Source organism: Tursiops truncatus, chromosome 1 (assembly GCF_011762595.2).
Source record: "Tursiops truncatus isolate mTurTru1 chromosome 1, mTurTru1.mat.Y, whole genome shotgun sequence".
In the NCBI taxonomy this organism is placed as follows: domain Eukaryota; kingdom Metazoa; phylum Chordata; class Mammalia; order Artiodactyla; family Delphinidae; genus Tursiops; species Tursiops truncatus.
The window spans coordinates 50,802,619-50,819,443 of NC_047034.1; the positions used below are offsets into that span (position 1 = coordinate 50,802,619).

At 34.3% G+C, this 16,825-nt stretch overlaps 1 protein-coding gene across 4 annotated transcripts in view; it reads right to left on the reverse strand.

The window, feature by feature from the left end:
* The window catches only part of RALGPS2 (Ral GEF with PH domain and SH3 binding motif 2), a 322,932-nt gene that overhangs the window by 20,397 nt on the left and 285,710 nt on the right, over positions 1 to 16,825 (reverse strand). For 3 of the 4 annotated variants that reach the window (XM_019952266.3, XM_019952267.3, XM_019952265.3), the window contains 4 exons: positions 10,017 to 10,071; positions 7,247 to 7,324; positions 5,544 to 5,649; positions 4,891 to 4,983 (listed from right to left, as the gene is read on the reverse strand). In XM_019952266.3, the coding sequence (XP_019807825.1) occupies positions 4,891 to 4,983; positions 5,544 to 5,649; positions 7,247 to 7,324; positions 10,017 to 10,071 (332 nt within the window). The remainder of the gene's footprint in view (positions 1 to 4,890; positions 4,984 to 5,543; positions 5,650 to 7,246; positions 7,325 to 10,016; positions 10,072 to 16,825) is intronic. The other variant, XM_019952269.3, reaches the window with a different exon arrangement.

Consider the following 16,825-nt stretch of genomic DNA (forward strand, 5'->3'; position numbering starts at 1 on the left):
AGCCCAGAGATGGAAACAACCTAAGTGTCCATCATCGGATGAATGGATAAAGAAGATGTGGCACATATATACAATGGAATATTACTCAGCCATAAAAAGAGACGAAATTGAGCTATTTGTAATGAGGTGGATAGACCTAGAGTCTGTCATACAGAGTGAAGTAAGTCAGAAAGAGAGAGACAAATACCGTATGCTAACACATATATATGGAATTTAAAAAAAAAATGTCATGAAAAACCTAGGGGTGAAACAGGAATAAAGACACAGACTTACTAGAGAATGGACTTGAGGCTATGGGGAGGGGGAAGTGTAAACGGTGACAAAGCGATAAAGAGGCATGGACATATATACACTACCAAACGTAAGGTAGATAGCTAGTGGGAAGCAGCCGCATAGCACAGGGAGATCAGCTCGGTGCTTTGTGACCGCCTGGAGGGGTGGGATAGGGAGGGTGGGAGGGAGGGAGACGCAAGCGGGAAGAGATATGGGAATATATGTATATATATATAACTGATTCATTTTGTTGTGAAGCTGAAACTAACATACCATTGTAAAGCAATTATACTCCAATAAAGATGTTAAAAAAATAAATAAATAAAAAAAAAATTATATATGTGAATCCATTCAGGTACAGTTCAAAAATGAGACAATGTGTTAAGGAAACATATATAGTAAAATCCTGAACAAAAACAAGGCAGTGAGGAACATGAAATTTAGGACAGTGATAGGCTGTGGGTGTGGCTGATAAGGAAGGAAGAGGATGCTATCTGGGAAGTCTTGTACGGTTCTGGTAATGCTCTGTCTTCTTATGCTGCGTGGAGTTATAGAGGTGTTCATTTTATTTATTATTCTTTAAAATGTACATGTATACTATATATCTTTGCATGTATATGTTTCACATTTTAAAGAAATGGGGAAAAGAAGGAACACATCACATTATTTGTAACAACATGGGTACTACAAAAATGAAAGCCAAAGGGATTAGGAAGTTTTAATACTATGGAGAATCAAATTGGCAATACTACAGAACAGCTGATTTCACAGCTAATAATTTATGTCAAAGCAGATAGCATGATTTTCTAATATTCTTTTCCTAGCCCCCAAAACATCTGCATCAATTGCTTCTTTTTTCAATTAAAAAAAAAGTAATTCAAACAGTATAAGCCCCTTTACATAGAGTACAAATGCCCTCAACCATCAGCTGAATCTCATCCCACTCCCCAGAATTCATCATCCTTTGGGGTGTAGTAGCCATCTGGACCTTTCTCTATGCATTACACCAAAGACTGACTTTTCTGTTGCTGTTGGTTTTTATATACAAATGGGGGTATACTTACTCTGACCTGTGGTTTTTACCTATCAGTATTTCCTTAATAATAAGTACTTTCAGTGTTTGCAGATTTCTGATACTATAAATATTCCAGGAATATTCTTCTATAGATATCTGTGCACTTGTTCAAGGATTTCCATAGGACAGACTTTCAGATAAAGAATCGCTGGTTATTAAGTTATATACTGACTAGAATTGTCCACCACAAAAACAATACCAATTTAAATTTCCACCAACTGTCTATGTTTCCCTACATCCTGGCTAGTGTTATATTATCAATCATTAAAATCTCTGCCTAATGGCCAAAAAAATGGGCATCTTCTTTAATCTGTGTTTTTGATACCTAGTGAGGTTCATCACCTTTTCATGTTTATTAACCATTTATATTTCACCTTCTTTATCTCCCTATTCCATTTTTCTACTGTTGTTTTATTCTTACTGAGTTGTGGAAGGTCTTTATATAGGTTACAGATTTCTTTTTCAGGTGTAGCCTTGGTTTTTAAAATTTAACTTATCAAACAGTATTTATTCACTCATTACTATGCAGAGATAGGCTCAAACATATCTGCAAAAAAAATTTTTAAATGAATACACTTCAATTAAAAATAATTTTACAGTGAATGTTTTCACCTTAAAACATTCAAAAATATAGACATAATAAAACCATAGTCCCCCTCCTTTCTTCCCAGTTATTCTCTCTTCCCAAGTCTGCTCTGCTCCTCACAGGCAAAAACATTCATACTTTAGAGAGCAATAAAACATAGAGGTGTAGGCTTCCAGATTTCCTCCTCCCGCATTTATTTATATATATATATGAACAGGTATACTTTCATTAGTGACACTTTTTCCTCCTCCAGCTTTTAATTTTGAAAAGGTTCAAACTACAGAGAAGTTGAAACAATGCTACAATGATTACCCATATATCTACATTTTTCATTTGCTTGATCTCTTTGAACATTTAAATGTAAGCTGCACACATAACATTGGACTCTAAATATTTCAACATGTATCTCCTAAGAATATATTACTATATAACCACAATGTAACATATTCAAGAAATTTAACAGTCACAATCATATAAAGTCCATATTACAATTTCTTTGATTGTCCTAATTATGAGCTTTATAGCTTAAAAAGACTTCCTCCAAGATTAAACCAAGGTACATACATTGCATTTAGCTGTCAAGACTCTTTAGTTTCTCTTAATCTAGAACAGTCCTTCTGTCCCCCTACCCTATTCCATCTGCCAAATTTTGGTCTTAAGAATCCAAGCCAGTTGTCTTATAGGAATGTTCCACAATGTGGATTTAATTGTTTCTTCATGATTAAATTCAGGTTAAATTTTTGGCAAGAACACTACATAGATGGTGCTGTGTTTCTATAAAAGATTTTAATCCCTTATCTATTGCTTATGTATAGCCAATATTTTCTTGCAATTTGTATTTTAACTGTTTGAAAATGATTAAAATTTTTTTTCCTTCATTGCTTCTAGTTCTGTGCCCTATCTTTTCTATCCTAAAATTGATACTAAATATAAACATGGACTTGTCTCTATACTCTATTTTGTTCTTATAATTTTCTTTAATCTTAACAGTTTAAATTAGAAAAGATGAGGAATACAGTCCATTTCCTCGGCACTCAGTTGGGCTCCCTTCACAGCCCACTATGCTCTAATTTCTAAACATTTCATATGCATTATTTATCACTTCATATAATTAAAAGCCCAAACTAGCATATTATTATTCTCTATGTATAAGTACCAATGCCAAACACAAAAAGATATTTAACATATGTATTAGAGGACAAATTCAGTTATTTAATCAATTCTCTAATTTGGCTTCTTTCTAATTAAAGTTAGGAAAAAACAAAAAAAAATTTACCTTATACATTTTACTTCTTTATCATAGTCAACTTCTTTATAATAAGTGAAATCCAGCCAAGTCTCTGGAAGTGGCTAAGTGAACAGTTAACTATATCTGAAGATGACAATTTAATTTAGCTATATCACCCTTTTTTTTTTCCCCCTCCTTTGAGTACAGCAGTACTAACCAGAGGCAATTACTCTGTAAAACGTTCTAGTGAAACTAAACTGTAGCTTTGTCAGGTATGTGGGCATTATAGTCAATTTGACTAGAATACAAAAAACAGTCCTTCACCTCAATGTGAGGACTATATCTAGATAATTCTAACATAAGAGTGAGCAAAAAAGTCAGTGCTCAGGAATTTGTATGATTCCATTCAGGTACAATTAAAGAATGACACAATGTACTGTTTAAGGAAACATATGTGGTAAACTCTAAAGAAAAGCAAGACAATGATTAACATGAAATTCAGGACAGTGACAAGGTATGGGTACGGCTGATAAGGAAAGGTAGGTGATGCTATCATATGGCACTTCCCACATTCATTTAAACCGAAAACGTATTCTCCTCTACCCCTGGTGTGATTAAAGGGCTAAAACTGTGAGAATAAAGAAAAGCTTCTCTAATGATAATGTCTGAAGTTGAACTTGTAACTGGCCTCATCCAACCAAACTTCAAACTAGGGATTATTCTTACTAAAAGGAACAAAACAAAACAACAACAAAACAAAAAAACACTGAATCCCAGTAAATTTAGTCAAAGTGTTTGGTGAAGTAATACCTGATATTAAAATGTATACAAGTAATGTGTGTGTGTTATAGTTTTTAAGAGCCATTGTTAGAATAAAAAAACACGAAGTGATAAATGCCCTCCCCCGCCGCCCCCCTACCGCCTCCAAAAAAAAAGGTCTTCTCTGAATTATGCAGTATCACTGGGTAACGTATAAGTAGTAAAAGAACTTAATTTTTTTTTTCAGTGGCTTACCTTTCCTCAGTATGGTAAACCACTTAATTCCCCCCCCACCCCCAAAATACACAATTTAGAAATAAAATTCCTCTCCAGGGGACTGTGTTAACGCAACATGGAAAATGGAAACTTAGTTTTCCATTTTCAAATATTGTATCACTGGCATAGAAAAAACAGCATGCAAAAAAAAAGATTTATAGGAAGATTCTACATCTGGAGAAAAGAGCATTTCAAAGCTTCTTTTAAACACAAGAAGGTGATCACAGTAACCTTAGTAACTATTATTCCTCTTCACTGCTGGGAAAATCACTCAAACAGAGACTGAGGTGGAAAGAACCAGAGATGCTGGTCCGAATCTTTCATATTTTACAAATTAGGAAACGAGACTCCAAGGCGATAGTTTTCAACCATTTTCTGACCCAAAAAACCCAGGTTTGAGAGGGCTTGGAAGTGAAGATAGATACTTGTAGTGAGCAGTTTTGACATTTGCAATGGAAAAATAGCATTCAAAAACGAAACTACAAAATATGGAAGCTGTTCCAAGACCTTCCTTGGAATGGTCTTACTAAACAAAAATAATTCCATTATAATATTCCAACAAGGAAAGTGTAAGAACTTCTGGGTTAGAATGTGGGAAAAAACCGAAACCCTTGCATCGCATTAGACCTACTTTCTTTACAACCATGAAGAGGCTGTGAAAGTATGCTAACAACTTGGAACAGGAATACTTACATGTTTTCTTTCTGTAGCCTTTAGAGATTTGGCAGCATAGTAGAAAAGTTGTGTCCCACACAAAGCTGCCCAATATTTCGTCCAAGATGCTACCTGGAGAGGACAGACACATGAATATACTACGCAAATGCTACTGGCTTCTCAGTCACTCTGCTTTCTCAGTGCCAAAGATCTTTAGCTCCACTTCACTTCCACCACCTTAGCTTCGAATTTCATCACTTCTGAAATCTTTATCTCAAATATTCTTATCACGTCCACTCAATACATTCTACTTAGGACTGACCAAACAAAATTGGCTGAATTCTATTTTTTGGGGCTGTCACTCTGTTTTCTACTTCTTTTAAAATTACTACTTAAAATACTTCTTAACGGGATATATTTTCAAGGTTCTCTAAGAACTATATTAGGGAGCAAAGAGAAGTACAGGAGCATCTTGATTTAAACACCCAAAATGTATGATTTAACCAAAATCTATATGGCAGGTATAATAACACTTTAAATTAAATAACATTGTGAGGCAAAGGTGTATCTTAAATTATTTCAAGTGTATTATATATCTGAAATATATTTTATTTCAACTGTCTTCATATTTTTTAGGGTCCTATTCATTTGCTTAATTTTAGAACGTGTATTAAAATATATTAAATTCTTACTGTAGGCTTTTTGCCTTCTTTTAACAAAGTTTTTCTCCTGAGAACACCTTGAATAGTAACAGCTCCTGGATATAAATGTACTGCCAAATCTTCTGATTCTGCAGAACTATAATAATGAAATGAAGAAAAGAAGATATAAGCGCTTTAGTGATTATCAAGTAGGTACTTAAATAAAATGTAATTATTCTTAATTTTAAAACTGTTACTTTATTCAGAATAAGAAGACACTGACAATTATAAAGGCTTACTGATCTGAAATTTGTAAGCTGTCACAAAATTAACAGGAAGTTACTGAAGTCAGCAGATGGTTAAAAAACACATTTTATTGCATATTTGAACAAGTATAATTTAGAAAGAATACAGAGATTCACCCTAGTAAAGATTAAATTAGGGATTTAAGACTTTTCTTCTTAACATGCCACACTGCAGCACTGCTGAAACCTTTTTTTCCCCAGTAGAAACTTAAGTCCTAGTGGGAAAGATGAGGATTCTATTTGTTAAAAGTATTTAAGCATATAAAACTCAAAATAAAAATAGCAGAATCAAAAGGAAAAAAGCAAAAGAAAATCCATGCTTAATTCTAAAATAGGTGAAAGAAGTAATGAAGGCGATTAACAACATATTTAAAAAAACCAACTTTCTGCATAAAATTTAATGACATTTTAATGTCAGCAATGCATCTAAGTGATTATAGCTTAACAGCTCTCCAAGAAAGGAATAACTCCAAACTCAAGATTTCTTTTTCTTGTATCTTAAGAAAACCATCACAAAATAATCAAACATCTAAATATCTCTCCCCAACTCATTTAAGGTCCAACAGTTAAAATAAGAACAATTCCTATATAATTCAATTAAAACATAACACACTGATTAAAAAAAAAAAATCTGTCATTCCTCTGGTCATTTGACATGAGCTGCAGAATTGCTACAACAGTGAAGAAACCTGAAGTTTGCAAGTTTACCCCTTTTTTATTATTTAGGTGTCTTCAAAGTGACTTAAAAACTTAGAAACCACTAGAAATTTCATGCTGGAGCTATTTATATTCAAGGAGGTATATATTCAAGGAGATTAGACACCATTAAATTGACATAAAATTAACTTTAAAGTCTGCTATTTTGTTGTATTATGAGAATTGGTGGATTATCCATTACTGTTAACCTCTAGCCCCCAATCAATCTACTATACTTATTTTCTTCTGCAGCTAATGTAGTACAGAAAGAGACCAGGTTTAACAAGATAAACAACTGAATGAACATGAGTTTAAACACAGAAATATTATTTAATAAAAAAGACTTGTCTAAATTCAGGACCTGAAGTTAACCTGAAAAATTCTTAAAAAAGATAAATTGAATGTAGTAAATTCTTCGATTGCAGCCTTGAATAACAAGTGGATTTTTGTACTGCTTATCCAATAATCAGCAACATTAGAAAGACCTGTGCAGTTAAAAAGCGACAGATTTGGAATTATTTAAAAATGTTGACATAAAGATGCAAGTTCTAGCAATTAGCTCTGGGATCAGAAAGAATAGTTCAAATTTATCTCTAGATTAAATCTTGGAAAGAAAGTTTTCATGGGCATTTTGTTTAGTTTTTAAACCAATTAGTTGAGAAAGAACAGAAATAATATGAGACCACACCCGTGTAAGCCAATCACCAACACCAGAGGGGAGTTCTGTGACCCCTGAATGCAGGGGAATTGTACCTGCTGGCCTTCATGTGGCTTCGATAGCCATTTCGTGCCACTCTTGTCACCGGGCCGAGAGAATGGTATAATCTGTTCCTGTTGGATTCCATTATAAATTGTATATATTACTTTTACTCACACAATCATCATCAATAACCTAGAACAGCATAATAATTTCTTTGTGTAATACAGCTTTCTAAATCCTACAAAAGGATAGTATGTGATTGCTCCTCTTTCTTTTTTTAAAGCATACAGCATAAATTTCAAATTATTGTTTCTTCTACTATTGACTATAAATACTTAAAGGTGTTTATTAGTTCGAACCATATATTTATATACATTCACTTTCACAAATCTGCTAAAATAATTAAAGAGGTATTTATAACCAAACACTATCAAAGCCTGAAAAATACTTAAAATATCCTTTTGTTCATATTCCAGTTCTTGGATTCCACTTTAAATATGATACCTGGATTTATATAACAATAAATTTTTATTGTATGTCCCTATAAAGACAGCTAAAAGCAATGTGACCTATAAACTTAAAAGTAATGTGGCTTAGGGCTTCCCTGGTGGCACAGTGGTTGAGAGTCCACCTGCTGATGCAGGGGACACGGGTTCGTGCCCCGGTCCGGGAGGATCCCACATGCCGCGGAGCGGCTAGGACCGTGAGCCATGGCCGTTGAGCCTGCGCGTCCGGAGCCTGTGCTCCGCAACGGGAGAGGCCACAACAGTGAGAGGCCCGCATACCGCAAAAAAAAAAAAAAAAAAAAAAAAAAAAAAGTAATGTGGCTTAAACACCTTATTTTCCTTTCTTTTATATAAAATCCAAGAAAACTACCAAAAGAGATGAACTGAGTAATAAATAAGGCAGTCTTCTATTTCCACATCAATTAAAATGAATACATGATAAAGCCAATAAATGATAAAAATGGTATGAGTTACTATTCATCCAAAATGGCATGTGATACTTAACAAAGGAAATAAACACACACACACACACACACACACACACACACACACACACACGTAGAAACACTGTTACTTCTTTGCCTAGGAAAAGCCAAAAGTAGCACTGTTGATAAATGATATTTAAAACAGAAAGTATTATTTTATCAACTTAAGGGGCAACATATTTGATGTCTATTTTCGAAGTTCACTATCCACAGGTAGCATTTTAAATCCTAGTTCTTTATTCACTTTTTAATATTTCATGTCTGAGTCTTGCTGGGCAGCATTAATTTGCTCTCAAAATGTCCCAAGAGCCACTGATTTAAACTTGGCACAAGCACAGTACATGCTTTTGGCTGCAAATATCTGCAAAGCAAAACTTCTGTCAAAAGAAAAATACTGTTTTGAGATGTGAAGGTTAATACTGTTAAATACCATCTTCATAAGTAACCTGCTGGGATAAGAACAGATTATTTAACACAACACCATTCTGGTTACTCGCTCATAACTCATGCGATTTGAGGAACAATTCTGTTCATCAATGTTTCTTACTTAAATACAGTACACTCTGAAATCAACATCTGATGATATTATGTTCTTACTAGAGGGAAAGAACTAATAAGACAATTTGTACAGACAGCAAGCCAGAGGCAACTCTTGTGTTTTTCCTGTTTCAGGCAAACCCAAATAAAGAGATTGAAAGAGTTGAAAGAGAAATAATATGTAAAAACAAATTGTTAAAAATCCCCCAAAACAAAGAGAACAAAACTTAGGAACACTGACAATTAGAGTAGAAAGGTTCAAAAGTAGTTTGAAATATTAGATTTGCAAGTAAAATCTTAATCACATAATGGTGAGAAATCTTTATTAAGTTTCAAGAACAAGGATCTAATTTTCCAGTTACATCATGAAATTAACCAATTCAAGTATGTATAGTTCAATTTCAAATATATAGTTAGTATAATTGTTTTCTATTAAAAAGTGACTGACAGGGAGTTAGGTAACTGAATATATTCAACTTCATCAATTTTAACATGACATTCAAAATTCAATCTAATCTTGTTGCTTAGAAACTTAGATTGCTTAGTTTATATACAAAAGGGAGCAATTATTTTGCTCATGATTCAAGTATCTTAATATGACAATGGCAGAATGGAAATGGTCAAAGACAGTAAAATTCTAATGGATATTTTTAAAATAACAATTATTTACACTGTTTGACTACGTTTTTAGAAAAATCTTATTTTGGAAGATCAATATGGCATATTTGCCACAAGCAGATGACAGATCTTACAGCTTAAAGCATCAAGGAAAAGAAAACAGAACATGACTTACATTATTTCAGTACAAATCTGTGTGCTTTGTGCAAACTTTGAATTAATGACAATTTAAATTCAAACTTTTAGCTGCTTTACTTACAGTATAATTTAAAATTTACTAAGTCATTTTGCTCTTGACAAATTAACTGAGAATGAATGAAGCTGACCACTCCACTAAATGCCTTAAAATTACTTAAATGAACCATAATTTAAGGAAATAATTTTTTTGTACACATATGTAGGTATGCTGTGATTGGTTATTATTATTTTTAAGTTACAATTTAAAATGTACTAAAATTCAAATATATGTGTCAAGCCTCCAAATAAACATGTCTTTACTAGATAACACTAAATTCCAGGCTTAAATATTAACTTTTTTTTTTTTTGCCACCAGCAGGAAGCCTAAAATACTCCCTTGGAGATATGTGATAAATATTATGTCTTTAAATTCACATTATCATATACTTTAAGACAGACAAAATAAACTCAAAATAGTTTAAATGGGCAATTTTTCTTACCTTTCAAAAGCAGGCCATGAAGTCTCTTCACTTAGTTCAGAGCCATCACTGCTACCTAAAATCAAAAGTTATCTTATTTTTTAAACATCGTAATTAGGGTTTGGATGTTGTCTTTTAAAAATAAATACTCTAACGGTGCTTATAAAATGACAGTCACATTATTTGTGGGTGAACATCCACATATCAATTCTTCATTCTAATAATCATGTGCTTGATTTATTTTGCAATACATTAGAATAGAGTTGACAAGACTACCCAAAATAACAAAATAGCATAAAACATTTTTGCATGTACAGTTACGGCTTAAATTCATTAGTAAACACTTTTCCTACCACCAGAGAATGTACATAAGCACAAAATTTTTCCTTATTAGCTTTGCCATAATTTAAGACCAATATAATTATGCATTTCTTACAGGTTCATGGTATACTACTTCCCTTTGTACTTTTTTAAAAACCCATTACTACCCTAAGGATAAAAAAGCTTAATGACGTTCAATTTTTGCCTTTGGGGACAAGGCAGAAGAGGACAGAATCCTTAAATTCAGGAAAAAAAAAAAAAAAAAAGGTGCCATAACAATGTAAAAGTTTCTCTTAAGAGACCCAGAATATCAGTTAAAATAGAAAGTTTTAAATTAGCTTAATCTGAGGGGAAAGAATTTGGAGAGTCTAAAACAGCTTAGGTTGATTTAAAAGTTATTTTAAAGATAATACTGGCTCTCAATAAAATCAATAATTAATACGTCCCTTATGTATCAAGTTGAATCGTCTATCAGACTTTCACAACCAGGGTTCTGTGAGAGGCTCAAACTTGACTACTATAAGGAACCCATTATATGTGATGGAATAACACCTCTTCCATGCATTTAGAATGGCATGAGTTATGTCCCATTCTTTGAAGAACTGAGTAACAGTCACTGAAGTAATTTTCTGGTTGTGTGGTTCAGATAAGAAACTGGAAGTAATCTGTTGCTGGCAGTGGGGTCTTGTAGGTTATCTTTTGATGTAGAATTATGTGATAAAGACTGAAAATTTAAGCATAGTTAGTATGACTTATTTGTAGAAAATAAAAGTTTCTTCCAGAAGCATGAAGTTCAGAGTGGATACACCTCCTTTATCTGGGCAAGACTACTTTAGGTTACCTAGGACATATATACCATGTTAAAAAACGTTAGAGGCCATAGTCCCAAGCACTGGTTAATTTCTCCAGAGTACTTTCTCAAAGCCTCCAAGGGATATATTAATATTGTATGTAAAAGTTACAGCTGAGGAAAAAACCTTTTTGTGATTATGAATTGCGTGTGTGTATTAACAATTACCATCTATGGTTATAGACTTTCTTTTCAGAATGTTTTAAAGCAAACACCCTGGAAGGTAATGCCTATGTCTAATGTTTTAAATTTATAAACAAAGATGTAACAATCTCTACTGCTTATCTCCTTAGCCTTGGAATAATTAAACAATAAATACAAAGGCAAAAATTGAATTAGCCTCTTCTTATTCTAAAAGACAGGTCTCTAAACTAAGACACTAACTCTAATGGAATGAAATAACTATCTTGTGGTAACAAAAAGAACATCTATGGAAAGTAAAAGCCACAAATAGAGAATAATAATCATTATAATACTTATGATAAGTATTACAGAAAAGCCAAATATTCTGTACTAAATTGAGAGCTGTAATTTTTAAAATTACTATTTTTGGCTTAAAGTGACAGGCTAAATTCCATAAGTGTAACACATTTTTAATTGGAAAAAGGTTCTTCCTCTCTTTTTTGCAAAATTATTCTGTGTATCATTTTTTCAGATTGAGGTTGATATTTACATATAGGCAATTCACAGTATTAACAGAGATGTACTTCAAGAGGCCAACTTGTCTTCTGTTTTGTAAATTTTGTCATCATTTAATCATTTGTATTTATAAAAAGGGGAATATTGGAATAAAACTGCTGAATGGAGCATTCCAGCTCCAAAGCAATTTCACTTTCAGGGTTTGAAACTCTCAAGCGTTAAAGGAAGTCAACATGTTCAAGAAAATGAACTCCTACATTTCTTTCTATTGACTGTTCATCAATATTGAAATGATCGTATTAATTATAATAGGCTTAGTCTTTGAGAAACCTGGCAATTAATGACAGAAGAAGACATTTTCCTCCATTATTGCTTTTAAAAATAAAAATAACACTGTATGGAGATTTCCTAACTCCAAACATCCAAAGAAATAATGCTCATCTAGAAGGTTCAGAAAATAAATAAAAGTTTAGGAAGTAAAACCAAACAAATTCCTCTCTTAATCTCACATCCTTTTCCAGTCCCAATTTTCTGCTCCCACTCCATAATAGCTATCCCTATTTCCTTACCTCTCATTCTCCAATCTCCAAGCTTTGCCCATACTACTCTATAAAGCAAATCTTGTCAAGGTCACCAAGTGACTTTTTTTTGTTTCTTTTACATCTTTATTGGAGCATAATTGCTTTACAATGTAGTGTTAGTTTCTGCTGTATAACAAAGAGAATCAGCTATATGTATACATATACCCCAATATCCCCTCCCTCTTGCGTCTTCCTCCCACCCTCCCTATCCCACCCCTCTAGGTGGTAAAAGCACCTAGCTGATCTCCCTGTGCTATGCAGCTGTTTCCCACTAGCTATCTATTTTACATTTGGTACTGTATACATGTCAATGCCACTCTCTCACTTTGTCCCAGCTTCTCCCCCGGCCCCGCGTCCTCAAATCCATTCTCTACGTCTGCGTGCGTCTTCATTCCTGTCCTGCCACTAGGTTCCTCAGAATCATTTTTTTTTCTTTTAGATTCCATATATACGCATTAGCATACGATATTTGTTTTTCTCTTTCTGACTTACTTCACTCTGTATGACAGACTCTAGGTCCATCCATCCACCTCACTACAAATAACTCAATTTCGTTTCTTTTTATGGCTGAGTAATATTCCATTGTACATATGTGCCACATCTTCTTTATCCATTCATCTGTTGATGGACATTTAGGTTGCTTCCATGTCCTGGCTATTTATTGTAATTAATGCTGCAGTGAACATTGTGCGACATGTCTCCTCCTGAATTACAGCTTTCTCCGGGTATATGCCCAGTAGTGGGATTGCTGGGTCATATGGTAGCTCTATTTTTAGTTTTTTAAGGAACCTCCATACTGTTCTCCATAGTGGCTCATCAGTTTACATTCTTACCAACAGTGCAAGAGGGTTCCCTTTTCTCCACACCCTCTCCAGCATTTGTTTCTAGATTTTTTGATGATGGCCATTCTGACCGGTGTGAGATGATATCTCATTGTAGTTTTGATTTGCATTTCTCTAATGATTAATGATGTTGAGCATTCTTTCATGTGTTTGTTGGCACTCTGTGTATCTTCTTTGGAGAAATGTCTATTTAGCTCTTCTGCCCATTTTTGGATTGGGTTGTTTGTTTTTTTGTTATTGAGCTGCATGAGCTACTCGTATATTTTGGAGATTAATCCTGTCAGTTGCTTTGTTTGAAAATATTTTCTCCCACTCTGAGGGTTGTCTTTTTGTCTAGTTTATGGTTTCCTTCGCTGTGCAAAAGCTTTTAAGTTTCATTAGGACCCATTTGTTTACTTTTGTTTCTTTTTCCATTACTCTAGGAGGTGGGTCAAAAAGGATCTTGCTGTGATTTATGTCACAGAGTGTTCTGCCTCTGTTTTCCTCTAAGAGTTTTGTAGTGTCTGGCCTTAGATTTAGGTCTTTAATCCTTTTTGAGTTTATTTTTGTGTATGGTGTTAGGAAGTGTTCTAAATTCATTCTTTTACATGTAGCTGTCCAGTTTTCCCAGCACTACTTATTGAAGAGGCTGTCTTTTCTCCACTGTATATTCTTGCTTCCTTTGTCAAAGATAAGGTGACCATAGGTGTGTGGGTTTTCTATCTCTGGGCTTTCTATCCTGTTCCATTGATCTATATTTCTGTTTTTGTGCCAGTACCATACTGTCTTGATTACTGTAGTTTTGTAGTATAGTCTGAAGTGAGGGAGGCTGATTCCTCCAGCTCCGTTTTTCTTTCTCAAGATTGCTTTGGCTATTTGGGGTCTTTTTTGTCTCCATACGAATTGTAAAATTTTTTGTTCTAGTTCTGTGAAAAATGCCATTGGTAGTTTGATTGCTAAACAGATTTTTTTTTTTTTTTTTTTTAGCGGTACGTGGGCCTCTCACTGTTCTGGCCTCTCCCGTCGCAGAGCACAGGCTCCGGACACGCAGGCTCAGTGGCCATGGCTCACGGGCCCAGCCTCTCCGTGGCATGTGGGATCTTCCCGGACCAGGTCACGAACCCGTGTCCCCTGCATCGGCAGGTGGACTCTCAACCACTGCGCCACCAGGGAAGGCCCCCATTGGTAGTTTGATAAAGATTGCATTGAATCTGTAGATTGCTTTGGGTAGTAGAGTCATTTTCACAATGTTGATTCTTCCAATCCAAGAACATGGTGCATCTCTCCATCTGTTTGTATCGCCTTTGACTTCTTTCATCAGTGTCTTACAGTTTTCTGCATACAGGTCTTTTCTCTCCTTAGGTCAGTTTATTCCTAGGTACTTTATTCTTTTTGTTCCAATGGTAAATGGGAGTGTTTCCTTAATTTTTCTTTCTGATTTTTTGTTGTTAGTGTATAGGAATACAGGAGATTTCTGTGCATTACTTTTGTACCCTGCTACTTAACCAAATTCATTGATTAGCTCTAGTAGTTTTCTGGTGGTATCTTTAGGATTCTCTGTGTATAGTATCATGTCATCTGCAAACAGTGACAGCTTTACTTCTTTTTTTCCGATTTGGATTCCTTTTATTTCTTTTTCTTCTCTGATTGCCGTGGCTAAAGCTTTGAAAACTCAGTTGAATAACAGTGGAGAGAGTGGGCACCCTTGTCTTGTTCCTGATCTTAGAGGAAATGGTTTCAGTTTTTCACCACTGAGAATGATGTTGGCTGTGGGTTTGTCATATATGGCCTTTATTACATTGAGGTAGGTTCCCTCTATGCCCAATTTCTGGAGAGTTTTTATCATAAATTGGTGTTGAATTTTGTCAAAAGCTTTTTCTGCATCTATTGAGATTATCATATGGTTTTTATCCTTCAGTTTGTTAATATGGTGTATCACATTGACTGATTTGCATATATTAAAGAATGCTTGCATTCCTGGGAAAAACGCCACTTGATCATGGTGTATGATCCTTTAAATGTGCTGTTGGATTCTGTTTGCTAGTATTTCGTTGAGGATTTTTGCACCTATGTTCATCAGTGATACTGGCCTGTAGTTTTCTTTTTTTGTGACATCTTTGTCTGGTTTTGGTATCAGGGTGATGGTGGCCTCATAGAATGAGTTTGGGAGTGTTCCTCCCTCTGCTATATTTTGGAAGAGTTTGAGAAGGACAGGTGTTAGCTCTTCTCTAAATGTTTGATAGAATTCACCTGTGAAGCCACCTGTCCTGGGCTTTTGTTTGTTGGAAGACTTTTAATCACAGTTTCAATTTCAGTGCTTGTGATTGGTCTGTCCATATTTTCTATTTCTTCCTGGTTCAGTCTTGGAGGGTTGTACTTTTCTAAGAATTTGTCCATTTCTTCCAGGTTATCCATTTTATTGGCATATAGCTGTCTGTAGTACTCTGTCATGATCCTTTGCATTTCTGCAGTGTCAGTTGTTACTTTTCCTTTTTCATTTCTAATTCTGTTGATTTATGTCTTCTCCTTTTTCCTGATGAGTCTGGCTAATGGCTTATCAATTTTATCTTCTTAAAGAACCAGCTTTTAGTTTTATTGATCTTTGCTATTGTTTTCTTTGTTTCTTTTTCATTTACTTCTGATCTGACCTTTATGATTTCTTTCCTTCTGCTAACTTCGGGGTTCTTTTATTCTTCTTTCTCTAATTGCTTTAGATGTAAGGTTAGGTTGTTTATTTGAGATTTTTCTTGTTTCTTGAGGTAGGACTGTACAGCTATAAACTTCCCTCTTAGAACTGCTTTTGCTGTATCCCATAGGTTTTGGGTCGTCGTGTTTTCATTGTCATTTGTTTCTAGGTATTTTTTGATTTCCTCTTTGATTTCTTCAGTGATCTCTTGGTTATTTAGTAGTGTATTGTTTAGCCTCCATGGGTTTGTACTTTTTAGTTTTTTTCCTGTAATTTAGTTTTTTTTCCTGCTATCTAGTCTCATAGCACTGGGGGTGGAAAAGATAGTTGATATGATTTCAGTTTTCTTAAATTTACCGAGGCTTGATTTGTGACCCAAGATATGATCTATTCTGGAGAATGTTCCATGAGCACTTTAGAAGAAAGTGTATTCTATTATTTTTGGATGGACTGTCCTATAAATATCAATTAAGTCCATCTGGTCTACTGTGTCATTTAAAACTTGTGTTTCCTTATTTATTTTCATTTTGGATGAGCTGTGCATTGGTGTAAGCAGGGTGTTAAAGTCCCCTACTGTGATTGTAACTGTCAATTTCCCATTTTATGGCTGTTAGCATTTGCCTTATGTATTGAGGTGCTCCTATGTTGGGTGCATAAATATTTACAATTGTTACATTATCTTCTTGGATGGATCCCTTGATCATTATGTAGTGTCCTTCTTTGTCTCTTGTAATAGTTTTTATTTTAAACTCTATTTTGTCTGATATGAGAATTGCTACTCCAGCTTTCTTTTGATTTCCATTTGCATGGAATATCTTTCTCCATCCCCTCACTTTCAGTCTGTATGTGTCCTTAGGTCTGAAGTGGGTCTCTTGTTGACAGTATATATATGGATCTTATTTTTGTATCCAATCAGCAAGCCTGTGTCTTTT